The following is a 27,051-nucleotide window of genomic DNA, read 5'->3' as shown; positions in this document are numbered from 1 at the left end:
TCCTTTCTGGGATTATAATGAAAAAAAAAAGGGAAGGATCTACATTTTTTCTTTGGTAGTTTTATTTTGGGATTAATTTTAAATTTACAGAAGAGTTGTGGCAATGGTATAGAGTTTCCATATGTCTTTCACTCAGCTTCCCATGATACGATTATCTTATGTGGCCATGGTACATTTATCAAGGCTAACCCTATAATGCTACTAACAAGTGTACAGTCCTTATTCAAATTTTATCAGTTTTTCACGAATGTCTTTTTCTCTGTTCCAGGATCTATCCAGGGTAGCACACTGCATTTCATTGTCATATCTCCTCAGTTTCATTCAGTCTGTGGACTATTCTCTGTTCCAGGATCTATCCAGGGTAGCACACTGCATTTCATTGTCATATCTCCTCAGTTTCATTCAGTCTGTGGACTATTTTCAGTCTTTGTCTTTCATGACCTTGACCTTTTGGAAGAACACTGATCAATTATTTTGTAGAGTGTCATTCCATTTGGATTTGTCTAATATTTTCTAATGATTAGACTGGGGTTGGGCATCTTTGGCAGGCATACTAGAGAAATGAATTATCCTTCATATCCCACCAAATCATGATGATGTCAACATGACTTCTTACTGGTAATGTTAACCTTGATCACGTGGTTAAAGTGTCTTCCAGGTTTCTCCAGCGTTAAGCTACCTTTTTTTCCCTTTCATCTTCTATTTCTTAGAAGTGAACCACTAAATCCATTCCACACTGAAGGGGAGGAAAGTTAAGTTCGACCTCCTGGAGGAAGAATATTAAAGATTTTGTGGACACATGTTAGAAACCATTATGGTCATTGAAAGAAATAAGTGAAAGTCACTCAGTCGTGTCCAACTCTTTGTGATCCCCATGGACTATACAGTCCCTGGAATTCTCCAGGTCAGAATACTGGAATGGGTAGCCATTCCCTTCTCTGGAGGTCTGCCCAACCCAGGGATCGAACCCAAGTCTCCAGCATTGCAGGAGGATTCTTTGTCAGCTGAGCCACCAGGGAAACATCATTAGTAGATATTTTTGATGCGCTACATTGAGGCTTTCTTTGTAAGTACTCTCTATTTTAAAAATATTTATTTGTTTATTTGGGCTTCCCGCATAGCTCAGTTGGTAAAGAATCTGCCTGCAATGCAGGAGACCCTGGTTCAATTCCTGTGTAGGGAAGATCCGCTGGAGAAGGGATAGGCTACCCACTTCAGTGTTCTTGGACTCTCCTTGTGGCTCAGCTGGTAAAGAATTCTTCTGCAATGCAGGAGACCTGGGTTTGATCCCTGGGTTGGGAAGAGCCCCTGGAGAAGGGAATGTCTACCCACTCCAGGCTGTGTCGGGTCTTAGTTGCACATGCAGGATCTTTCGATGCGGCATGCGAGCTCTCCAGTTGCGGCACACTGCCTCCAGAGCCCATTGGCTCAGTACTTGCAGTGTTCAGGCTCAGTCACCCGGAGGCATGTGGAATCTTAGTTCCCTGACCAGGAATCAAATCCACATCCACTGCTTTGCAAAGTGGATTCTTAACCACTGGACCACCAGGAAAGCCCCTATAAGTATTCTCTTTACCAGAGTTTCCCCCACTAAAGTTTGCCTTCACCTGTGGATTTTGCCTGCAGCAACAATCACTGTGATGTTTTAATGGGGATTCTTTTTTTTCTCACAAAGACCCCCACTGAAATCACAATAATCCCCAAAGTCCGTTCATCTAGCAGTGAGGCAGAGGAATTGCAGGGAGGGTTGCCTTCTGTGGACACTGGCCATTTTCTCTGAAGTCATCTGAGTGGACTGTATAGGAGGCTGGTTGCAGACATCATCACCCCCAGCCCTTACAAGGACCTCCTGCATGGTTGTGGCTTCAGGCCTGTGGAATGGGGAGAATTCACAGTAAAAGCAAATAGCACGTTGGTCCTTCCCCAATGTCCCCTCTATACCCTCTTGGAAAGATGACCCTGTTTCCTGCAGCAGACCCTTGCTGCTTAGCGCTTGGTCGAATGAGGCATTCTCTTTAGACCACAGACTGGGAATGACCCACAGGCCTCAGCGGGTCTGATTTCGAGTAAATGGCCTTTGGTCCCAACCAAGACAGGGGTCTAGTGGTGGAGTGGCAAGCCACTCTTGCCAACTGGGATTTCTTTTTTCTTGTGGTCCTTGTGGTACCTTGGGCATCCGGGAGAACAAACTATGGCTAATTTGGGGATGTCAGTAGAGTTTGATAGGAGGCTGAACTGAGGTCATGGCAGTAGAACTAGAAGGAAGATGTGGATTTATTTGATCAATCATTTAGTTAGTCAGACAGCAAATATTTCCAGACTGCCTATTATATTCTAGAGACTACGATAGGTGCCAGGGATTAAAGGCTGACTGCAAAAGGCCTGGCCCTTATGGAACTTACATTCTATGGGCTGTTGGGGGCAGTGTGCAGGGGGTGTGGGTTGCTCCATCTGGAACATAGAGGGAGGAGCTAAAGCTGCTCCCCGATTTTTGGATTGTGGGGAACATGGGAGAGGAGATTTGGAGACCGAAGATGGTTTAAAACTAAAACATTTTGGAGTTTGGAGTGTCTATGAGCCATCAAGGCTGAGAAATCCAGTTAGATATGCAGAGCTTGCTTGAAAAGATACATCAGGCAGGTGCCTGGGGACACTGTGTGGATGGATAAGACTACCTGGAAGAATGGAACTCACAGTGGGGCTCAGCCAGGTGTATATCAGGACCACCTGCACAGCTTCTTCAAACTCCATGCATCAGTGTCCTGGACCCAGACATTCAGAGACTTTTGAAATCCCCTATAGGGGCATCCTCCTGAAACCACCACCATTGACATGCCCTCTAAGGGGAATGTGATTATACTGAAGCAACAAAGGAGCTGAGAGTTACTGGCACACCTGATTGGAGGCCAGCCTCCAACTGAAAGCCACTACAGCTTTGTGAAACTTGGAGGTGCTGCTGGATGCTCCGAAGCATCTGACGAGGGACTGAGCAGATCAAGATCTTAGTGTCCTCTCTTCACCAGCTGCTGAGATCTCACACGATGCTTAGCTGCTCTGAGTTTTAGCTTCCCCATCATTAAAATCAGAGATTAGGGCAAACCAGTGGTTCTCACACTGTGGTTTAAAAACCAGCAGCATTGGCATCTCCCAAGAGCATGTTAGAAATGCACATTCATGGGCCCCATCCCTCACCTACAGAATCAGAATCTCCAGGTGGGACCTGCAATCTGTTATTCCAGTCTGTGGGAGTGATTCAGATGCTCCCAAACCTCAGAAAACTGCTGGATTAGATGAACTTGAATCTCCCTTCTGAGGGCTTCCCTGGTGGCTGCCTGCAATGCAGGAGACCCAGCTTCAATCCCTGGGTTGGGAAGATCCCCTGAAGAAGGAAATGGCAACCCACTCCAGTGTTCTTGCCTGGAGAATTCCATGGACAGAGAGGAGCCTGGCGGGCTACAGTTCATGGGGTTGCAAAGAATCAGACGTGACTGAGTGACACTTTCAATTTACTTCTAGCTTAAAATCTTCTCTCTATATTCTTGTCCAGATGCTTTTGTCAAATTTCATAGTCTAAGTTTCTTTGTCCTCCCCCATGTTAAAAGATCTGAGTATTTAATCATTGTTAATAATGAATGACTGTGAAGTGATTTAAATGATTTCTTCTTGGGGTGGGGAGGAAGTGCATGCATGTGTACATGTGTGCATATATGTGCAGGTGTGTGTGGCAGCAGGCGGCTGATTAGTAGAGGCTCACAGCTTCCACTTGCTTTTCTTGGTTAATGTGGTCAGAAGTGAGCTCCCACCAGTGACAGCAAAGGGTCACAAGGGCAGTCTCGCACACAGTAGGCACTTAACAGCTGGTTTTTGCCTTAACCCTCTCTAACACACCTGGAGTTAGGGGAGAGCAGAGCCTTGAAGTCCATCATCTAGTTGTTACCCTAGTAGGTTGCTCTGGGGTGCTCCCACTCTCTCCAGCATCCCTCTCCATTTCTGGCATCTGTGCTATGCTCGGCTTGTTGACTGATTCCTTTAAAAAATTTTTTTCGGAATGTAGTTGCTTTATGATGTTGCATTAGCTTCTGCTATACAACGAAGTGAATCAGCTATCTGTATACATATATCCTCTGCCTCTGGGGCCTCCCTCCCACCCTACCCCATCCCACCCATCTCATTCATCAGAGAGCACTGAGCTGTGCTCCCTGCCCTCTGCAGCCGCTGCCCACTGGCTATCTGTTTTACACATGGTAGGGTATATCTGTCAGTCCTACACTCCCAATTCGTCCCACCCCATGCCCCTGCCCCCGTGTCCGTACGTCTGTTCTCTGCGTCTGTGTCTCTATTCCTGCCCTGCAAACAGGTTCATCAGTACCATTTTTCTAGAGTACACATACATGCATTAACATACGATACTTGTTTTTCTCTTCCTGACTTACTTCACTCTGTACGACAGACTCTAGGTCCATCCACATCTCTGATTCAAGAATGTTGTTAGAGGCTCGCAGCTAAATTTCCCTCTTCCAGAAGGCCCCAGCTGGGCCGGAAGGACTCCTTTGCAAGATCCCCTCACAACCCAGCTGAACCCTCCTTTATGAACCCAGCTGAACCCCCCTTTATGAAACAGTGTGATTCTTGGAGGCGCGCCTGCCCCTCTGCTGGTGCATCCAGAGCAAGAGTTCAAATGGACACCTCCATACCACCTGTAAAAACTTACAATCCATTCACCAAGTAAACTACTAGATACAGTTTTCTCTCTTTCCGCCCTGACCAATATACTTTCATGATGACTTGGAAGACCAGGTTCAAATTTAGATTTCTCAGACTCCTTGAGCTTTACTTTGAAAGAAGCAGCGTGGCAGGACTGGTCCCTAAGGCCTGGTCTGGGGCTCCTCTTGTTCTGTCCCTCCTTGAAGCCTGTGCCTGTGCACACATGTGGACACCCCAGCCAACAACCCCAGCTCCGTTCACCACCCATCCCGGCAAACAGCAACCCACTGGCCACCCTGTCACTGAGGGTGCACACACCAGCAGCATGGGTCACCCTCAGAAGAGCAGACCCAGGGAAGAGGCCACCGAAGACCAGGACACATGCTCAGGACTATTTGGGCAGGGAACCCAGGGTCTAGGGTGCTCAGGAAGCAGTCCGCAAGTGGAGGTGCCCCAGGCTCTTACAGGCGTGTCATCGTGGCCTGGGACACACACTCAAGCCAAGGTACCCGGTGTGGCCAAAAGAGGATCCATACTGGTTCTTCTAAAGCAAGGCCCACATCTATCTAGGTCTACCTGTACCAGGAACTGCCCTGAGCCATTCTCTTTCCTCTTACCTTTCGTGTTCTGGGGATGTTCCCATGTGGTATTTAGGGGAGTAGAATGTCAGAGTAGGGGGGACTCTAACCATCTAATCCAGCCCGGTGGTTAGCTAATGAGTAAACCGAGGCGTTGTGCAAGGGTGAAGTACATTCTGGAAAGGTGGCTTACTCTCTGGAATTATACTCTGGTGCTGTGGATTATATTCTGGAATTACATCCTAGAATGGTAGATTTCAGAGGGAAGCAAGATTGTGATGTAGACCATGTGCTGTGCTTAGTCGCTCAGTTGTGTCTGATGCTTTGTGACCCCAGGGACTGTGGCCCTCCAGCCTCCTCTGTCCGTAGGGATTCTCCAGGCAAGAATACTGGAGTGGGTTGTCATGCCTTCCTCCAGGGGATCTTCCCAACCCAGGGATCGAACCCAGGTCTCCCACATTGCAGGTGGATTCTTTTACCGTCTGAGCCACCAGGGAAGCCTGATGTAAAGCGTAACTGCCCCACAAAAAGAGGCTAGAAGGGCTCTGGAAAACACTTTGTGCTGCTCCTCAGTGTGTGACAATTTTTCATCCCCAGGTAACTAGAACAAATACTGTTCTGTGTCTAAACCTACATTTTTAGTGTTGCCTTGAAGGCATCACCTTGAGAGTGGCTCTAGTGGCAGATCCTGGTTACATATTCATAGTGCTTGCTTTAGTAATAATGGTTGGAGCAAGCTTCAAAAAGATGGAAATAAGGTTTTATTCCTATTCAGAATTTCTTGATTATTTTTAGTTAGTCTGGGCACTTTCCATTGCATCAGTGAATATTACTTGGTTCATTCTGTGAAAGTCAAATAACTAAAAAGAGAGCAATGTATTTCTGTCACAGATGATATTTTTGTTTGCATTTTGGAGTGTTTTTATGAATTGGATTACAAAGCTAATTGAATCAGAGATGAATTTTGTGCAGGAAGTCAAAGTATTTTATGAAATAAAATTACCATGAGAAAATGACCTAATCATTCAGAAGTTTCTAGTGCAAAATCGTAACACAGTTTTGAAAAACTTCCAAAGAAGAAAGCCCCTGTAAAGAATAGAGCTCCCTCATGGCAAAGAAACACACTTTTTTATTTATTTATCTCTTAAGAAGTATAGCTTTTAGCTTACAAAAACACAGCTTCCGGATATATTGTATAAATGCATTATACTAGTTTAAAAGGCTACAGTTCTTCAAAACTAGCTTCCTATTGTATAATATATAATCCAACATTCTAAGCATTGTTGGTTAAATATGAGTGTTATTTTTGTATTTAACTGCTTAAATCTTGTTTATTCCACTTTAGTGACCTACCACTTTGATTTCTTTTTTAATATTGAGGAAGCACTGGTATGTTTTTATATCATAATAGATAAAATCCTAGAGGAACTCAGTGTTCCAAGAATTATCAAAAGTTTTTTTGCTTCCTTAAGAGTTTTTGGAGAGAGTAGCTTGGGTTCGACTTGCCCTGTCCAATGATAGGACATTCTCCTTGTGACGCACCGGTTGGAGAGATGTGAGGCCCATCTCGTTAGTTTCCCTTCTAATCTTTCACTTTTCCAGCCAGAAGAGATTGAGAGAAATACTTTGATCGGCTCATTCTGGTGGGGACCACACTCCGATGTCCCTTTATCTTCAAAACTGGTACTAGGCCAAGCCTCAAGACTTCCCAGCTGGTTTCTCTGGCCTTTCCAGGTCCACCCCCACTTGCCTGGACTCTATCTCCAGCTCAGAGGGACCCACTGGGTGGTGTGCTCCTGCCTTCAACCTGCCCCCTATATGGATACTCCAAGGATCCTACAATCTCTGTGTAAATATTGTGCTGACTCCGCAAATACAGCTTCAGACGGCTCCCAGCTGGAGACCTGCCCTTCCTTCAAGGACACCTCAAACAAACACACAAAGAGAGAAATGCTGTGCTCACAATACAAATGTGCCTTAAGACAAGGCCTCTGCTGCTTCCTTATGACAAGGTGACCCTGCATACAGCCCTCCTACTCCTAAGATTTACAGTCATCAGTCCTGTGGCCTTCCACTGCTTTGCAGGAAAAAAGTTCCATTTATTGGCGTAATAGTTTATTAACACACATTCTTCTGAGGAGGGTGCAGGCTGAGCAAGCTGAGTGGGGGTAACTATACTCTTTAGGGTCTGGAAAGGCCAGAGAAACCTTAAGGGAAGTCTTGCAAACATGTGTGCTAAGTCGCTCAGTCGTATCCGACACTTTGCAACCTATGGACTGTAGCCCGCCAGGCTCCTCTGTCTATGGGATTCTCAAGGCAAGAATACTGGAGTGGGCTTCCATGCCCTCCTCCAGGGGATCTTCCCAACCCAGGGATTGAACTGGAGTCTCTTGAGTCTCTTGCATTGGCAGGCAGGTTCTTTACCACTAGCGCCATCTGGGGAAGTCTTGACAAGTGGCGAATAGGTTCCATTGCATGTGCAGCTCTGAACAGGTGGTGCTGCTGCTCTAGGCGGTGGATTGAGGAGGATTCTGAGGCCTCCATGAACAGGAGAGCATGGACTCCATGTGATCAATTTGATGCTGAGCGTGACTTCCAGGTTTTTGAAGGTCATAGTGGATGGTGATACCATGTACTTGAACAAGGATTACTGGAGGGGCTCAGGTTAAAGAGAAAGATGATGGATTTAGTTTGGAGGATCTGGGTGCACTTGGCAGCTGGGTACATAGACCTGTCCTCTGGGAGAGTGAGCTGGCCTGGGGAGATGGACTTGGGGGGCACCAGTACATATGTATATGACGAGGAGAGATGAGAGCGCCTGGGAAGAGAGTATAGTGGAGCTGAGCAGAGGAGGTGGGCATAATCACCGAGGTGTTGTTTTCAGTCGCTAAATCGTGTCTGACTCTTTGCAGCTTCCTGGACTGCAGCACACCAGGCTTCCCTGTCCTTCACCATCTCCTGGAGTTTGCTCAAACTCATGTCCATTGTGTCAGTGATGCCATCCAACCATCTCATCCTCTGTCATCCCCTTCTCCTCCTGCCCTCAATCTTTTGGGTCTTTTCCATTGAGTCAGCTCTTTGCATCAGGTGACCAAAATATTGGAGCTTCAGCTTCAGCATCAGTCCTTCCAATCACCAAGTACACAAACTTTAAGGGGTAGAGAGAAGAAGATCCTCTCTTCTTTGTTACTTACTGTCTCTGTCTCCTGCCCCACTGATGAGATCTTATATCAACAGACTCTCAGTCTCAGTTTCTTCATCTGTAGAGTAGGAATAATGTCTTCTTTCTCTGTCCCATACTGTTACAAAGATCAGCTGATTTCTGGTGAAACATGGTGGGTTGAAAAAGCATATTTACTACTGGTCCCTCCAAAACCCCACCGAAATACTTGTAAATTGGGGCAAAGGCATTAACCTGCAGGAGAAAAAAGAAACAGACAGAAGATAGAAGTGATGAAATATGAAAACCAAAATGCACATGGACAGATAGCAGTGGATTTAGAAACTAAAGAATCATGATTTTTAAGCCAGGAGTGGAGGGAAGAACAGAAGCTAACTTTTGCCCTATTTCTAGATATTTAGGCTGTTTACGATTTTTCTACATCACAGATGATTCTCTGAAGAACATCTTCATGGGAGCAGCCTTCTCTTAGTATTCTTTCCTCATGGCCGACTGTAATCCCACATCTGAGAGTCCAAGGGAAGAAAAATACTTATGGATAGTACCGCATTTTGCCAAATTGCCTTTCAAAATGCCTGTGCTGATTTATCCTGCCATCAGTAATTTTTTGAGACCAGCACATTTATGTAGTCTTGTCAGCATTAGTTACTATCACTTAAACATTTTGGCTAATTTAATAGGTGAAAATGACATCTCAATTTTAAGAAGTTATATTTATTTGATAACTAGCAAATGGAATGGAATGGAATGGAATACTCATGGAATCTTTTGCCATGTGTATTTACCAGCTATACTTCCTCTCTAGTGAGTTCTCTCTTCATATTTTATTTATTAGGGACTGGATATTTTTTTTTCTCAATATGTATGAGTTTTATAATAAAGATATCCCTTGGCCTGTCATTTTGCTGCAATTGTTCACCCTTTGATCTGTTGTTTTGATTTTTTATTTTGTGAAATTTGAAAAGCATAATGAAGCTTTCTGAAGTGGAATCCATCACTTTTCTTTTGATTTCTTTACTTCTTTTAAACTTAGGAAGATTTGTCTTTAAAAAAATCCGATTCTCAATTCTTTTCCCTAATGTGATTTCCCATCTTTAACCACTGGACTCATCTAGGATAGCTTTGGTATTTGCCCCAAATGTCTGACCTTGCCACCTCTTACTCACCAGCTGCTGATGACCACACCTCCTACATCAGTAGCAGTCAAAGCTGCCTTTGTGCTCCTAAACAGTGGATGGCCCACACCTCTCCCCTATGCTGCCCAAGGCAGAACCCCTGGAGCTTTCGTCCTTCTCAGTCACTACCCGCATCCACTCAGTTATGGCCTCTAGGGTAATACTGGGTGTCCGTGGTGGCTCACTGGTAAAGAATCTGCCTGCAATTCAGGAGATGTGGAGATGCGGGTTCAATTCCTGGGTCAGGAAGATCCCCTGGAGAAGGAAATGGCAACCCACTCCAGTATTCTGGGAAATCCCATGGACAGAGGAGCCTGGCGGGCTACAGTCCATGGGGTTGCAAAGAGTCAGACATGACTTAGCGACTGAGCACCAGCAGATATATTTAATATTATGTGGTTCTTCCCCTGACTCTTTGAAAAAAGTGTATACTGCTCACTCTGCTTGGGATGCCTCTCCATCCTCACTTTGTCTAATTTTTACTAGTCTGCCAGGTGGAGTCAGAGGTCTCCTTACTATGTGCCACCAAAGTGCTCCATCCTTCCCTTTATGCTCCTCACACCAGGCTGTGATGTCCTGCTAACTTGTTTACGGTCTTCTGTCTCTCTGTACCATTAATGTAGCCTCACTGACTAAGCCAGTGCCTGATATGTATGGGAACTCAATACATACTCGTTAGGTATGTGGAAGATTAAATAAATGGAAGACTATACCAATAAAATATAAATCATACCTGTCTGTGTCCCAGAAGGGCTTGATTTGAGCACTTTCCTAGAGAATATGAAGGTAAAAGAGATACTATATTGGAATTCAGGCTTCTTAAGGTACCAGTATGTCATAGAGCCTATGGACTGGCTTGTTCAACAGTAACAATTTTACCCTCCTTCTAGGCATCATTATTGTAATGCAAAGCTGGAGGAATAAAAATATTTCCCAGAGTGCCTTGCAGGCAGTATTCTGCATGTAAATTATATCCAGTATGGTTAGATACACTCTTGAGACTTAACGGGAGGCAGGAGTGGGAGGAAGGCCACTTCCTGGCTGCTGTTTCTCCTGCCAAGAAAGGCCAACAAAACACAAGAATCTTTCCAAGCTTCACCACCACTTCCCTGTGTTTCTGCAGGCAGTTGTGGCAACAAGAATGGCAGGGTCAAGTGTGAAGGCAGAAGCTTCTTGGTCCTGAATCACCACTATAGTGAATTAGCTAGCTGTCATCTCTCTAGCTAGTATCTTTCTCTCTTTCTCCTTTATTTATTCACATATTTGTAAAACAGAGCTAATAGAGACTCTTGAATTCCACTCCTCTAGTCTTTCTACCAATTTTGTAACCACCTTTCTGCTTAAAACACCTAGAGAGTTTTCTGTCCTGAACCATGGCAGATACACAAAGGATACAAGGACTGCTTCCCACTCATTGATCGACTGTAGCCCAACTTGATCGATTGTAATTTTTCTCCATTAAAGACAGCAGTGCTATTCCTAGGATCTAAGTGAAGAAGAACTAAAGAGCCTCTTGATGAAAGTGAAAGAAAAGAGTGAAAGAGTTGACTTAAAACTCCACATTCAGAAAACTAAGATCATGGCATCTGGTCCCATCACTTCATGGCAGATAGATGGGAAATCTATGGAAACAGTGAGAGACTTTATTTTTGGGGGCTCCAAAGTCACTGCAGATAGTGACTGGAGCCATGAAATTAAAAGATGCTTGCTCCTTGGAAGAAAAGTTATGACCAACCTACACAGCATACTAAAAAGCAGAGACATTACTTTGCCAATAAAGGTCCGTCTAGTCAAAGCAATGGTTTTTCCAGTGGTCATGTATGGATGTGAGAGTTGGACTGTAAAGAAAGCTGAGCACCAAAGAATTGATGCTTTTGAACTGTGGTGTTGGAGAAGACTCTTGAGGGTCCCTTGAATTGCAAGGAGATCAAACCAGTCAATCCTAAAAGAAATCAGTCCTGAATATTCATTGGAAGGACTGATGCTGAAGCTGAAATTCCAGTACTTTGGCCACCTGATGCGAAGAACTGACTCCTTGGAAAAGACCCTGATGCTGGGAAAGATTGAAGACGGGAGGAGATGGGGACGACAGAGGATGAGATGGTTGGGTGATGTCATAGACTTGATGAACAGGAGTTTGAGCAAGCTCCAGAAGTTGGTGATGGACAAGGAAGCCTGGTGTGCTGCAGTCCATGGGGTCACAAAGAGTCTGACACGACTGAGTGACTGAACTGAACTGAGGATGAGATTGTGCTTATTGGTTATTCTGTGGTCTATGAGGGTTCTGTAAATCATTTCTGCCATCTTTTCCTTCCATTCTTGGCTTCTTTTGAGATTTCATTAGCATAGACCTCAGCAATAAAACTGGCCAGTGATAGATAATAGTACAGCCTGGCCTAAATATAAAACTACATAGGAAAAAATATAGGTAAATGATTCAGATATTTAACATATTAAGAGCTCTTTTCAATCACTGAATAATAAGAAAACTAACCTGATTGACGGAGAAGGCAATGGCACCCCACTCCAGTACCCTTGCCTGGAAAATCCCATGGATGGAGGAGCCTGGTAGGCTATAGTCCATGTGGTCGATAAGAGTCGGACACGACTGAGTGACTTCCCTTTCACTTTTCACTTTCATGCATTGGAGAAGGAAATGGCAACCCACTCCAGTGTTCTTGCCTGGAGAATCCCAGGGACGGGGGAGCCTGGTGGGCTGCAGTCTATGGGATCGCACAGAGTCGGACACGACTGAAGTGACTTAGCAGCAGCAGCAGCAACCTGATTGAAAACTGTATGAAACACATTAAGGGAGGAGGAAAAATAGCCAAAGAGGGTATTAAAATATTCTTCTTTTTTTTCTTATCAATGTAACAAAGATTTTAAAGTAACAATCAGATCTGGTGAAGATGTGTGTCTTATACTGGGCATTCTCATACACCTCCATAAGTTTCTAAAATTCCTTAATTTTCTAGATGTAGGTTTGGCTACATTAGAATCTGCCTGCAATACAGGTAGACCCAGGTTTGATCCCTGGGTTGGGAAGATTCCCTGGAGCAGGGAATAGCTACTTACTCCAGTCTTCTTGCCTGGGGAATTCCATGGACAGAGGAGCCCGGTGAGCTGTAGTCCACGGGGTCACAAAGACGAAAACATGACTGAGCAACTAACATAAACGTCTTTAAAATATACATTCTGTTGGATCAGCAGTTTTTAGCTGGAGTCATTTTTGCCCACCATGGGACATTTGGCAATGTCTGGAGATATTTTTGGTTTTCACAACTATGATGGGTGGGTGCTACTAGCATCTAGTGGATAGAGACCAGGGATGCATCTCAACATTCTAAAAGGAGAGTCTGCACAAAGAATACACCGCCTGAAATGTCATTAGAGTGGAGGTTGAAAAATTATGTCTTAGACACTAAAGTTCTACTCGATTTACCCAAATGAAAACATTGAATGTACTTCAAGATTCATTTATTTAATCCTTTTTGGAGAGCAAGTCAGTAGCTATTAAAAATTAAGATGCATTTACTCATAATTTTTAATAGCTATCCATCTTGGAAATGCTTGGACACGTGCATGAAAAGGCATGCACACACACAGTGATGTTCTTCTTTGCATTATTTTCAGCAGTGAAATTTTGGAAATGACCAAATGTCAATCAGTGGAGTAAAGTTAATATATGTGCATGCTCTGAGTACCAGAGGATTTGGCTATCTCACCACCCCTACTCTTTTCCTAAGGTCCTGTCCTCCTTTAGAGAGACTCCTATGCAGTAGATAGGCTTGGTGGAAGAACGATTTCCAAGACTCCTTTCATCCTGTCCTTTTCCAGTTGGGAAACCAGAAAAAAAACGATATTTCTTTTCTGATCCTTTGGCCAATCAGATGGGACTTTAAATCTTTAACCAAGCCAGAACCAGAGAAGGGTTGAAGGCCAAATCCCTGAGTAGCAGCAGTGGTGGCAGTGGGAGGTGTCCATGGCAGTTCTTGCTGATTGCTGGCCCTGGACCTCTGTAACCTGGTCCCCTAGAAAGGCCTGTGCTTCTGTTATTGAAAACAATGGTGATGGAAGGCCCGGCAGTAACCCAATAAATAGACACATTAGATATCTGTGTGTGGAGAGTAAATCCCATGGACGGAGGAGCCTGGTAGGCTGCAGTCCATGGGGTCGCTAAGAGTCAGACGACTGAGCGACTCCACTTTCACTTTTCGCTTTCATGCATTGGAGAAGGAGATGGCAACCCACTCCAGTGTTCTTGCCTGGAGAATCCCAGGGACAGGGGAGCCTGGTGGGCTGCTGTCTATGGGGTCGCACAGAGTCGGACACAACTGAAGCGACTTAGCAGCAGCAGCAGCAGCAACAGAGACTATCCCAACTGATATGTTAGAGAATTATAGATAGTCACTAAAAAGGAAGATCATCAGGACATATTAGTAAGTGTAAAATCAAACTGAAGAATATTCATTCACTCAAGGAGTGTTTGTCGAGCCCTTCCATTAATTAGTCTCTGTGCTCTGAACAGGACATACCTAGTTTCTGCCCTCATGGAGCATTATTTAAAAATAGCAAAATATCAGAAAGAAATTAAGCACAGCAATAGTAAAATGAGATAAATTGTAAATTATGGCACATGTATTAAGTGGAAGAGCTAATGTCCACTTGATACAGAAATAAAAAAATTTTTTTAGTAAATGTATACTATCAGTTTTTATAGTATATGTGTATTATATATACTAATTGAAATAACAGGAATATATTGAGTATATGTGCATATTATATACAATGAGCACAATAAAACATTAACATTATATATACATTATATAAGTAAAATATGTAAATATGTCTGTATGTATATATATCTATATATCTTAAAAAAATTCCATGTAATCAAGAGAAGGTATAAATACTGTATTACAGTGATGGCAGGATTCAATTCTGAATGATGGAAGTTTTTTGTTTGTGTTTTCTAAATTTTGAAATCTGCATATGTTGTTCTTATAAACGTAAATTTTATTATTTATAACCATAAAATTATTTAAGATAAGAATACAGTAAAACGTTTGAAATTTCCTAAACCCATTTTATGACTACACTAAGCCACATTTATTAAATATTCAACATTAAGAATATATGAGCTATATAAACAAATGTATCTATATAACATATCAGTAAAACATATATGTTACTGAGTTTAAAAAAAACACCATTACTATCTTGCTTTAAAATATTCCACACTCCTTGGCCTACATGTGCTGTGCTTAGTCATTCAGTTGTGTCTGACTCTTCGAGACCCCATGGACTGTAGCCCACCAGGCTCCTCTGTCCATGGGGATTCTCCAGGCAAGGATACTGGAGTGAGTAACCTATTCGTCCTCCAGGGGATCCCAACCCAGGGGATCCCAACCCAGGAATCCAGCCAGGGGCTACCTGCACTGCAGGCGGATTCTCTACTGGCTGAGCTATCAGGGAAACCCTCCTTGGCCTATGCTATCCTGAATTTTCCTTTGCTGGTCTTTGAGATATTAGCAATTATGAAGGGACTGTGGGCAGTAGCTGAGTTGATTTCCCTCCCATTGCCCCATGGGGAGGGGCCCGCAGAGGTCTGGTGCAGTCAGCTGACACAGGAGTGGCCTACTAGACAGCTTTCTGCATTTCTGGCCTCTGGAATCATCTTTCAGTATGCTCTCCATCTGTAAGCACACACTCTTACATCTTGTGTTAAGTGTACTCACGGTGGGATGCATGAAACTTCTAACACCATCTCTTTTGTTTTGGAGCAGGCAAGGTTGGACCACCTCTTGATATCATACTGGATGCTCTGAACTGTTCAGCTTTCAGCATACAATGGAAGATGCCTAGGCACCCTCCGAGCCCCATCATGGGGTACACTGTGAGTACCTGGGCACAGGGATTTCTCTAGTGGGTGTGTTGGGGGAACTGCACCTCCTTCCCATCATTGCTCCTTCCCGATCTGGCCTCCTGATATCAGCCCTCTCATGTTAGGGGAGCCTCACTCTCCCTCCATGAAACCAGAGGAGATGTTTCCCTTTAAAGGGCCTTTGTAAGTGTCCTGAAAGTCAGTTGGATCTATTGGGTCCTGACTCTGTTCAGTTCAGTTCAGTCAGTTCAGTTGCTCAGTCATATTTGACTCTTTGCAACCCCATGGACTGCAGCACGCCAGGCCTTCCTGTCTATCACCAACTCCCAGAGTTTACCCAAACTCAAGTCCGTTGAGTTGGTGATGCCATCCAACCATCTCATCCTCTGTCGTCCCCTTTCCCTCCTGCCTTCAATCTTTCCCAGCATCAGGGTCTTTTCTAATGAGTTGGTTCTTCGCATCAGGTGGCAAAAGTATTGGAGTTTCAGCTTCAGCATCAGTCCTTCCAAGGAATAAGGGATAGAGGAGCCATCATAGTCAACATGAGAGTCTGAAATGCAGTACTTGGATGCAATCTCAAAAATGACAGAATGACTCTGTTCAGGGATGGGAAAATATAAACTCAATGGAAGACATGCTTCTTGCTCTCCAATTGCCCACAGTCAAATTTGGAGACCAGAGCAGAAACATGGGAAATGATGGGAAGTCACTGTCGTCAGTAAGGACAGAATAATGTAAAACCTGAATGAAAGTGATGGGGTGGACAGGTAAAGTGGAGAAGGGGACAGAGAATGCATTTCTACCTCTGAGAGGTGAAAGATTGGTCTTTTAAAAAATATTTTCTTTGAAAAGTGTTTTTAAAAATGAGTGAACGTTTTGAAGTTAGGAGGTTTCAGATAAATTCTTGGAATTCTGAAATCTCTGTGAATATATCCTCACCCCAGGCCCACAAGCCTGCTAGAGCTGAGCTGTCCACTGGGCTGTAAACTCCCCACGAGAACCCAGACCCACCATTCCCTCCTGTCTCCCGTTCACTAAGGGAGAGAAGACATTTACCAAGCCCTTATCCTGTTGTCATTTTAAAGCAGAGAAATGTATTTCTGGATACAGGTAGATGCAAAAGTGGGAAAATGAAAGACTTCCTGAGAGAATGGTGGTTTCAGAAAAAAACACTGGGAGGTGGGTTGGCCCTCTCTACCCCACTTTACAATGTATCTCTTCCCAGCTTCTACAGGCTTAGGAGTTTGCGACCCCAGCCGGGTATGTCTGATGTTTGCTGACAAAGGGCTAGTGTGTGAGAGGTGAGGCAGCTCATGTCAAGACCCACTGTGGTTGTGAGTGCAGCTCCAGCCTTGGTTCCTCGGTCTGGTGGAGAAGTGTCGGCTCCGCTCTCACGTCAGATGTCTGCCTCTTTTCCAGGTCTTTTACTCTGAGGTCGGCATAGACAAGTCCCTGCAGGAGCGGTCCTATGGTGTGCCGCCCGGCCTGGATACCCCGACCTCTGTGAGTAGCTCCATCCTGGCAGCCCCCCAAAAGCACACCGTGTGAGTGACATTTCACTGATGTTCAGAAGGATTTCTAATTTGGTGTGTGTGTGTGTGCCTCTGTATGTATAATAATAACAACTGTTTGTATAATCCTTTGGAATTTAGAATGTCTTTCTTGGCCATAACCCCATCACATACATCTCTATCCTCAGAAAGGCAGCCATGTGAGGAATGTTTCCATGGACTCAGTCCACCCCATTTATCCTGTGAGAAAACAGCTACCTTACAGCTGTTTTTTCCCCTTGCTTCTTTTCTCTATAAAATTCAATTCTGTTTTTTTTTTTTTTTAAATCTCAATAAAGCTTTATAAATAAATATGACACATTTGTATCTTCTCAACTGCCTGGAGACATAATGCAGAAGAAAATGATGTAATTGGAAATGTATATTCAAATGGTGCGAGTTGTTTGTTTTTCTTCTCCAACCGGCATCCTGTCCTTCCACTAACCAACTGCTGGCTCTTCATCTATTTTCCTTCTGTTTCCTGTCAAGGTCTCTAGGGGTGAATTTCTCTGCCTTAGGCATGTTCTGTTTTCTTTTCTTTCACTTGCTGTCTCCTCCATTCTCCTACAATTAATCTACAGACTAGAGCCCTTTTAATTGCTCTGCAAGGAGTTAGCATCAGTGCCCAGAATACTGCAGCTTTAACAGCACTGGTGATGGAGGTGGTGTCTGTAACTCCTGTCTAGTAAATGCCTGCCGGGCGCTGCACCTAGAAACCTACTTGTCATCCGTGATGAGTAACCATCACTTACTGAGAATCTGTCACCTGCCAGCCACGCTCCCTCATGCTTTACATTTCTTTTGCCATTTAATCCTTACAACTATCCTATGACCTGACAAGGATGCTGAGACTCAGAGAGGTGAAGTGACATTCTTCAGATCATACATTAGCAAGTAACAGTTGACTGTAAACCCAGGGCAGACTGCATTCTGAGCCCTGCCCTGGCTATTTTTACCAGAGCACTCATGACTCAAAAAGAAGAGATGCATGTCTTCAGCTTGCTTGTATTTTGCATGCTGCTTTTATTCTCAGACTTTTGCTTAAGTACCCCTCAGTTGCCTCAGAAGCCCTCAGCCCCAGCTTCTGTGGTTTATTCTGGCCTAAGAGGGGGCAGTTGGGTTGTTGTTGCTGTTCAGTTGCTCAGTCATGTCCGACTCTGCAACCCCATGGACGGCAGCATGCCAGGCTTCCCTGTCCTTTACTGTCTCCCAGAGTTTGTGCAAAGTCATGTCCATTGAGTTGATGATGCTATCTAACCATCTCATCTTCTGCCCCCACCTTCTCCTTTGGCCTTCAGTCTTTCCTAGCATCAGGGTCTTTATCAATGAGTTGGCTCTTTCTATCAGGTAGCCAAAGTATTGGAATTTCAGCTTCAGCATCAGTCCTTCCAATGAATATTCAGAGTTGATTTCCTTTAGGATTGACAGATTTGCTCTCCTTGCAGTCCAAGAGACTCTCAGGAGTCTTCTCCAACACCACAATTCGAAAGCATAAATTTTTTGGCACTCGGCCTTCTTTATTAGTTCTCACATTCGTACATGACTACTGGACAAAACCATAGCTTTGTACAAAACTCTCTGAAAAGTGATGTCTCTGTTTTTTCAATAAACTTTCTAGGTTTGTCGTAGCTTTCCTTCCAGGGAGCAAGCATCTTTTAATTTTGTGGCTGCAGTCACCATCCAGTGATTTTTGGAGCCCAAGAAAATAAAATCTGCTACTGTTTCCATTTTTTCTCCATCTATTTGCCATGAAGTGGTGGCACCAGATGTCACGATCTTAATTTTTTTCATATTGAATTTCAAGCCAGCTCTCCTCTTTCACTTTCATCAAGAGACTCTTTAGTTCCTCTTTGCTTTCTGTCATTAGAGTGGTATCATCTGCGTATCTGAGATTGTTAATACTTCTCCTGGGAATCTTGATTCCAGCTTGTGATTCATCTAGCCTGGCATTTTACGTGATTTACTCTGCATATAAGTTAAATAAACAGGATGACAATATACAGCCTTGACATACTCCTTTCCCAGTTTTGAACCGGTCAAGTGTTCCATGTCTATTGCTTCTTGACCTGCATACAGGTTTCTCAGGAGGCAGGTAAGGTTGGACTGTTACTCCCATCTCTTTAAGAACTTTCCAAAATTTGTTGTGATCCACACATTCAAAGGCTTTATTCTTTCCATTAACTATACCTAAGTGTTAGAATATGCTACCAAATTGTAGTATTTGATTACCTTGCTGATTTCAACAAATGTTCACAGTTGCCACTCTGCCCAGGACAGTATCACATATGGTTGCTGTTCTTGGGCAGCTTTTGGGGAAATCACATTTACACTGGGTCTCCCAGGCGGTGCTAGTGGTAAAGAACCCACCTGCCAATGCAGGAGACATAAGAGACATGGGTTCGATCCCTGTGTAGGGAAGATCCCCTGGAGAATGAAATGCCAATACTACTCCAGTATTCTTGCCTGGAGAATCCCATGGACAGAGGAGCCTGCCGGGCCACAGTCCATTGGGTGACAAAGAGTAGGAAGACTGAAGTAACTTAGTACATGTTCACACACCTTTACACTAGATAAAACAATTAGAGCAATGTGAGACCAGATTTCATTCACATGCCACTTACCAGACAGACTGAGGTTTTGAAGATAGAGAGATTAGTATAGGAACAAGTGTTCAAGAGGTAAAATCTCAGGCTGAGATTTGAAGCAGGGGCAGTTTCTGGAAAAGGCAAAGATGACAGGGACTTCAAATCATTTGAACCAAGGGACTGAACACTCAAGTGTGCATACACATTCTTGTGCTTGTGTGTTTGGGTGGAGTGGGAGGATTGCAGAATACACAGAGTGGAGAGAGGAAATGATGATTAGCGATAAAGGCAATGAGTCAGGAAGCAGGAGGGAAGAGGTCTGGTACAGCAGAGTGGGCTGACATGCATTCAGATTCCTGTATGATAACCAACCTCCTGGGTGCCCTTACTGGGTCTCAGCTTCCTCATCAACAGAACAGGGATTTGAATAGGGTCTGTATCATGGGTAGTGTGTCTGTGGTTCCCAGCCTGTGTACTATGGTACTCCAGGGCTCTGCAGCAAACTCACAGGGGCCTTGTGGAATATTTGAATGTTGCACGGGAAATAGCAACATCTGTGTAAACTTCCACTACCAAATCTTTGGGGTATAACTATTGAATAAATGGAACCGTTAGGGAGTTTTTTCTGGATTGGTGGTGCTGCTAATCCAGTATTATTTTATCCTGAGAACAGAAAAAGTTTGGGACCCTCTGTACTTGCATCATCCTACAGCGTAAGGATGTTGTGGACATTAAACAGGGTCATGGTCATAGAACCGTCAGCACCACACCTGGCGCAGAATAAGAACTGAGTGAGGGTTCGAGAGAATTCACATTGCCAAGGTGTGCGTTTGCTGCCCTTGACTGTACATGGCAGAAGGGCAGCTACTCTACGGGTTCATTTTAGTTCCTGCAAGCTTTACTTTCCTCTCCTTTTCATATTGTTTGTTTTTTTTTTTTCTCCTCTCCAGGGACGATTGGATCATCAGATGATTTTTGTAAGTATGCTTCAAAAAGTTAAACTCTTGCCCCAACCCAGGAGTCAGGGGGTCTCTTTTCATCAAAATGTCGATTTTTCCTGCATCTTCCTCATCGATTAAGGCCCACAGAGAGTGCTTGGTTCTAGTGGAAGCAGCAAAGGCTGGGTATACGGGTGAATTTTTAATCATTTAGAAAGAAATGGCTTATATTTCACCTGGAAGAGTAAAGTTAAAAGCAATATTTTTAAAGTTTGAAGTAATTTAAGTTCTGCTCCCAAAGTGAAAAAGATTGAAAAGGAGAGAAAATATTTCAGTCAGCAAGCCCTCCTGCAGGAAGTGCTCCCTGACCTCCCCTTCTTCTTTCCTCACTTAACAATTCTAGATCTTGTTAATGAGACCTGACTGGGTACCCAAACCTGGCTGATTGACTTTCTGGACTGATTACCAAACAGAGGATTGGGTTGACAAATGGTTAGTCTGATTCAAATGAAGAATTGACCAAAATAACCTGGTGGTTGCTGCTGCTGCTGCTAAGTCGCTTCCGACTCTGTGCGACCCCATAGATGACAGCCCACCAGGCTCCCCTGTCCTTGAGATTCTCCAGGCAAGAACACTGGAGTGGGTTGCCATTTCCTTCTCCAATGCATGAAAGTGAAAAGTGAAATTGAAGTCGCTCAGTCGTGTCCGACTCTTATCGACCCCCTGGACTGTAGCCCACCAGGCTCCTCCGTCCCTGGGATTCTCCAGGCAAGAGTTCTGGAGTGGGTTGCCATTGCCTTCTCCATAACCTGGGAGAGTAGGTGGAATTCCGATATTTTCTTTGGTACTCTGCCTATGTAAAAGCTTCTGATTTGGTTAGCATTTGGTATCCACACTTTTTAATCCCATGGACAGAATAACCTGGTGGTCTACAGTCCTGAGGGTTGCAAAGAGGTGGACACGACTGAAGCAACTTAGCACCCATGCACACACATCAGTTAAAAATTATTTGAATATATACCAGAGTACCAATATATGTATGTATTTGTAAATTATATATCTGCTACTCTACTAATATATTGTGTACATTCTAAAATCCTACCAAATTTTAAATGAGGAGATAAAATAGAAATAGAAAGTTCTTACATTTTCTTTGGGTATGTCAGTAAATTTTTGTCTTGCTAACTAAGGGGGAATAAACTATCACCCTGCCGTGGATTTCACTGGTCTGGCTGACCCAGAATAGTGATGCTATTTGGGTCTTACCCAAGGTTAAGGGATAAAGCAGACAGGAATCATGGGACTTGCATCTAGTCCCAGCTCAGTCACTAGAACGGGGGTAACCGTGGGAAAGTCTCTGAGCCTCTGTAAACATCTCTTGACTGTAAAACAAAGGGGCTGGTTAGTAATGGTTTCCACCTGGGGGTTTCTTTGTTCCCTGTGGCATATGGAAACATCTGGGCATTCTAGTGATCAAGCCTCAGGGATACTGACTGTCCTGCGATAAGGGTAGATCCATACGAGGGAGGTTTGTTCAGCCCCAAAGCAAATTCTGCCCTTCTTGCAAAACCCTGAATGATACTCTTTCTGTGACCACTCAGGAAATGGAAATCCTTCCAACTCTTCCCCCCCACTCTGGCCTGCCCTGCCTTCCTTGCGACCTTTGAAAGAAGGCTGTTTGGGAGATAACCCTTTTCTATTTCCCTATAGGAAATGCCCTCCTGTAGGGACCACCTGACCAGACTAGTGAACAAGACAACATCCAACTTCATTTCTGGGAACAAATGACTTGGTTTTCCAGTAGTAGGAAAAAAAATACAGCATGAATGGGGTTAAAGGTGAGATCTGATTCAGGGTCAGAGATTTAAGTTCAGAACCATTTAATATAGTTTCATCATTGCAGAGGGAACAGGGATTCAGTTAAGAAGAGTCCTGTCTTTTCAGGGGCTCCTCTTACATAGCTATCCAGGTTGTTTTTGTACATTGGGTCTAGTATGAAGTAGAATGAAAGTTTAGCGGTCCCCAAACCCAAGGGCTGGAGAAGGAAATGGCAACCACTCCAGTATTCTTGCCTGGAGAATCCCATGGACGGAGGAGCCTGGGGGGCTACAGTCCACGGGGTCGCAAAGAGTCGGACACGACTGAGCGACTTCACTCACTCAAACCCAAGGGTAAAGGGTGGCACAAGGGTGAAGAATCCTCCTGCCAGTGCAGGAGACACAAGTTCAATCCCTGGGTCAGGAAGATCCTCTAGAGGAGGGCATGGCAACCCACTCCAGTATTCTTGCCTGGAAAATTCCATGGACAGACAAGCCTGGCGGGCTGTGGTTCATAGGGTCGCAGAGTAGACATGACTGAGCGCACAGGAGCATGAGACAAACACAAAATCCAGTTATTCTGCAGCAGTGCACCCATCTTTGCTCTCTCTCTAAGGAAAGGACGGGAGGGCCAGAGGAGGCTGGAATTCATTCAGGCTTCTACTCCAAGAAAGCAATTTCTTTTTCTTTGTTTTTCACCGTTGTGTGCAGAAAGAGGTCCAAGAGAGAGAAGTATTTTGACTCATTTTCAAACTTCCGTAAGACAACAAAACACTTTGTTTTTCTACTTTGAAAAGGGTATATTTAGCATCTTATCTAGTCTGATGCAAGGCTGAAGTAGTTGCCATGAGACATTTAAGGACAGCAGTAGAAAGATTTGTGGAATTTTATGCAGCATTTTACTAAAGAATTCAAGGGTTATCACAAGTCATACTCTTCTGAGGGATTCCATTTGGAAGGAGAGATGCAAGAGGAAGAAGAGATGGTTAAAGCACTGTCTCCAGCTTCTCTTTTAATAACCCCAGCTACTCAGTCCCCTTGACCTCACTCCCTTATGCTCACCTACCAGCCTGTCAGCTCAGGGGAAGACCAGAAAAGACTGGAAATAGTTTCTGGGAGGGCAACACTTCGCCTTTCAGAATATACCTGGGCTAAAGGTCATACCAATAATTCCATGTCTAACAAAAAATTTAGTTGTTTTTTCATCCACATTAAGAACTTCTATTTCTGTAATTTCCCTTGATTTTTAAGGATCGCTTTTACATTTCTGATAACATAAATTTCCTTGTTTACAGATAAAATAATCTGATCTTCAGTGTTTATGTTATACATTTTTTTTCATTTAAATATTATTTAATATTTTTCACTCATGTATTATCCAATTAGAACTTTGTCCATGGAGTCAAACAAAGCAGGGTTCAAATCCCCACTTTGCCATTTAATAAATATACAACCTAGAGCAAATCATTCACTTTTTCAGAATTCAGTTTTCTCCTCTGAAAATGAAAATAAGAGTGATACCTACCTCACAGGGCTGACGGAAGAATTAAATTAGGCTCTGTATGTTTCTGGAGCAGAGAAAACACTCAATAAATGGTAATTAATGGTAGCTGTGTTTGGTATTGATGCATAGCTAATATCTGCAGTAGTCTATAAAACTGCATCACCACCCCCATACTTCATACAGGGTAATAACTTCACGGGAGGAAAGAATCCTAAAGCAAAAGCCTGTGAGAGCGTTGGATGGGTTTGAAAGTGTATTTCTGCTTCTCTGGGAAAAACTGGGAGTGGTGGTTGGGAGAGGAGGGAGACAGCGGTCTTGTTACACCTGCTGCCTCCAGCCTCTTCACCACCCAACTTGCCGTGCACCAGGAGACAGATGGTAGGACTGGGATGCACAGATGCAGAGAATTAGAGCAAGGGCGAGGGTGGGGCCGTGGGGCTGGGAAAACAGCACCATATGTTCAGCAAAGACCCTTCATGCAGTTACATGGAGGATGGAGTCGTTGGGGAGAGAAGGGACGGAAGATGGGAGACACACACCCACCCCTGGAGGCTGTAGAAATGGCCCAAGTAAGGATTCAAGGGAAATGAAAGGAAGAAGCAGGTCCAAAAGGCAGGTGGATGTGGCTGGGAACAGACTGATAAAAGGAAGTCAGCCTTGTCTCTGTATTACTAACTCCAGGTCTAGGGCAGAGATATAGAAGCTGATAATCCAGTTGGAGGGGTTATGAGGAGAAGCTGGTTCTTGATAAGGTAATCTGTTTATGTCAGACATCTTGGTTTCATATCTTTCATTCATTCACTAGTTCATTTATTCATTCATCATAAAAGCATTGCTTGAAAATTTGCTCCATGTCTGGTAATGCTATTCTAAGCTTTGGCACGCCAGAGGAATACGAACTTGTCTTGTGCCCTCAAGTGGGTGGGGAGAAGGTGACCAATAAGCAATTACAGTCTAAGGTGAGTGTTGCTACGTTGAGGTACACCAGGGGCACCAGGGAAGCACAGAGGAGGGACACCCACCCAGACTGGGGTCGGGGGCCAGAGAAATGAGGTAATGTCTCAGTTGAACTGAGTCATGAAGGATGAGCCAGGCAGACATGGAGAGAAGGGCATTTCTCATAGAGGGGGCCGCAGGTTCAAAGGCCCCGAGGCAAGGAATTGAATGGCATAAATTTGAGCCCTGCCAAGTTCTTCAGTGTGACTGGAATGCAGAATGTAAGGAAGGAAGGTGGCACGAGATGATGCTGGAAGAATAACCAGGGGGACGCAAAGATGGTATCGTATTTGGGGTTTAAGAAAATTGCTCTAGCAGTGTGGAGTCCAGATTGGATGTGCAGAAAGTATTGGAAGCTGGGAGAGTCAGAGGCATTGCCGTCATTATGGGGACTTGGACTTAAATGGCTGTGAAGATGAAACTACATGGACAGATTCATGTGATGTGAAAGAGTATTGGTACGCGATGGAAAGATGGTTAGAGAGCATGGGTGAACAAGTGTTGAGAATTCCTGGTTTGGGTAATGAGAGAGAGAACACAACAGTGAAGCAGTTTTTGTTTTGATTTTGGTGGCTGGAGGAGGAGTGGTTAGGTGAGCTTTGGTTATGTTGAACTTGAGTTGCGTGGTTGTTGAGTAGAGAAGCTCAAGAGGCAGTCATAAGCTCATGACTGGGGATGAAGAGGCAGCTTAGAGCTGGGGATGGAGGGAGGTGTCGTTCGAAGGTGCCAGAAGCCAAGGGAGTAGTAGATGAGCTTGCCTAAACAAGGCTACAGAGTGAGAGGAGATGGTGAGGGGTGAACTTCTCGGAAAGACCAGCACCGAAGGGGCCAGCAGAGAATGGGGAGTGGGCGAGGGATACTTGAAAAGAGAAACCAAAGAAGTAGAAAGAGACAGGAGGAACAGACACAGTTTCCAAGGGAACCGAGAGATTTAAGAGGCAAGGGTGGGTCACAGTATTGAAAGTTGCAAAAAGTCGAGTAAAGATGGAGACATCCCCGCTTGGTGGACCGCAGAGTTGTTGTGGCGACTTTGGTAGAAACATCTCAGTCGTTTATAGTGAGGAGAGGCCAGATGGGAGCAGGGTGAGGAGGGAACAGGAGGTGAGGAAGTGGAGACAACTTCTTCAGGAGGGTTGTATCTCTGGAGGGGTGACAGGGGCGCATGTGTGGTGGCGAAGAACTGATTGCTTTGAAGATGAGAGTGACTTGAGCACAGTAATGAAGGATCTGGTAGGTAAGGGAGAGGTTGGAGATACAGGAGGGAGAGAGGAGGGGAGACAGGTGGAACTCACAGGTGAGGCAAGCCCAGGACCAGTGGGTCACAAACCTGGCTGCCCATATTAGCATCACCTGGAGAGCTTTAAACAGACTCAGGCCTGCCCCCCTGAAGTTCTGATTTAAGTGATCTGGAATAGAATCTAGCATTGGTATTTTATTTTTAGATCTTTGAATGATTTTAAAATGCTTTCAGGGTCAAGGGCTACTATAGTAAGTATTCAATAATTATTTGTTGAATCTTTTTAAAAAGTTTTGTTGATCAGTTGATTAGTTCTCCTTATCAACAATGAATATTTAGTCATTTGCAGGGGATGTTGTGAAGAGATATAAGACAGGATGCCTGCTCTCAAGTGGCTTGTAATCCCATGGGAGAAATAGTAAACATTTTAATATATGAAAGTGCTAATTTAGTTGCGTGACACTTAGTGGGTAAGATTGAGTCTGTGTGGTCGGTGTCTAGGGGATATTTGGGCCTCAGAGAAGTGGTGGACCTAGGTAAGTGGAGAAGAGGAGGCGTTTCAGTGTCCAAGACAGTAATCATTACAATCCTGTTTCTTGAGGATGGTCTTGGAACCAGTGACTTTACATACATTGCCCCAAATGCTGTAACTGTGCAAGATAGTTATCCATCATCCCCATTTACAGAGGAAGAAACTGATGCTCTGGGTATTTAATGTGAAGGCCACAGCTAACAAAAAGTGTCAGAGTCAGGATTCAAGCCCAGGACTGATAGATTCCATGTCTGTATCATTTTCACTACAATGTGCTGAGACCAATGTGCCCTAGGCTCCCACTTATATAGCACTGAAGACTCCAGTTGGGGCGTCCCTGGTGGCTCAGATGGTAAAGAATCCACCTGTA

The 27,051-nt window shown here is 44.2% G+C and overlaps 1 protein-coding gene across 1 annotated transcript in view; it reads left to right on the top strand.

The window, feature by feature from the left end:
• Nucleotides 1-27,051, top strand: part of EGFLAM (EGF like, fibronectin type III and laminin G domains) — a 193,843-nt gene that overhangs the window by 52,714 nt on the left and 114,078 nt on the right. Inside the window, exons 2-4 of the mRNA XM_061393685.1 lie at nt 15,425-15,534; nt 16,942-17,025; nt 20,608-20,634. Coding sequence (XP_061249669.1) covers nt 15,425-15,534; nt 16,942-17,025; nt 20,608-20,634 — 221 coding nt within the window. The remainder of the gene's footprint in view (nt 1-15,424; nt 15,535-16,941; nt 17,026-20,607; nt 20,635-27,051) is intronic.

This window comes from Bos javanicus, chromosome 20, assembly GCF_032452875.1.
Source record: "Bos javanicus breed banteng chromosome 20, ARS-OSU_banteng_1.0, whole genome shotgun sequence".
In the NCBI taxonomy this organism is placed as follows: domain Eukaryota; kingdom Metazoa; phylum Chordata; class Mammalia; order Artiodactyla; family Bovidae; genus Bos; species Bos javanicus.
This window is presented reverse-complemented; position numbering and strand designations above follow the sequence as displayed.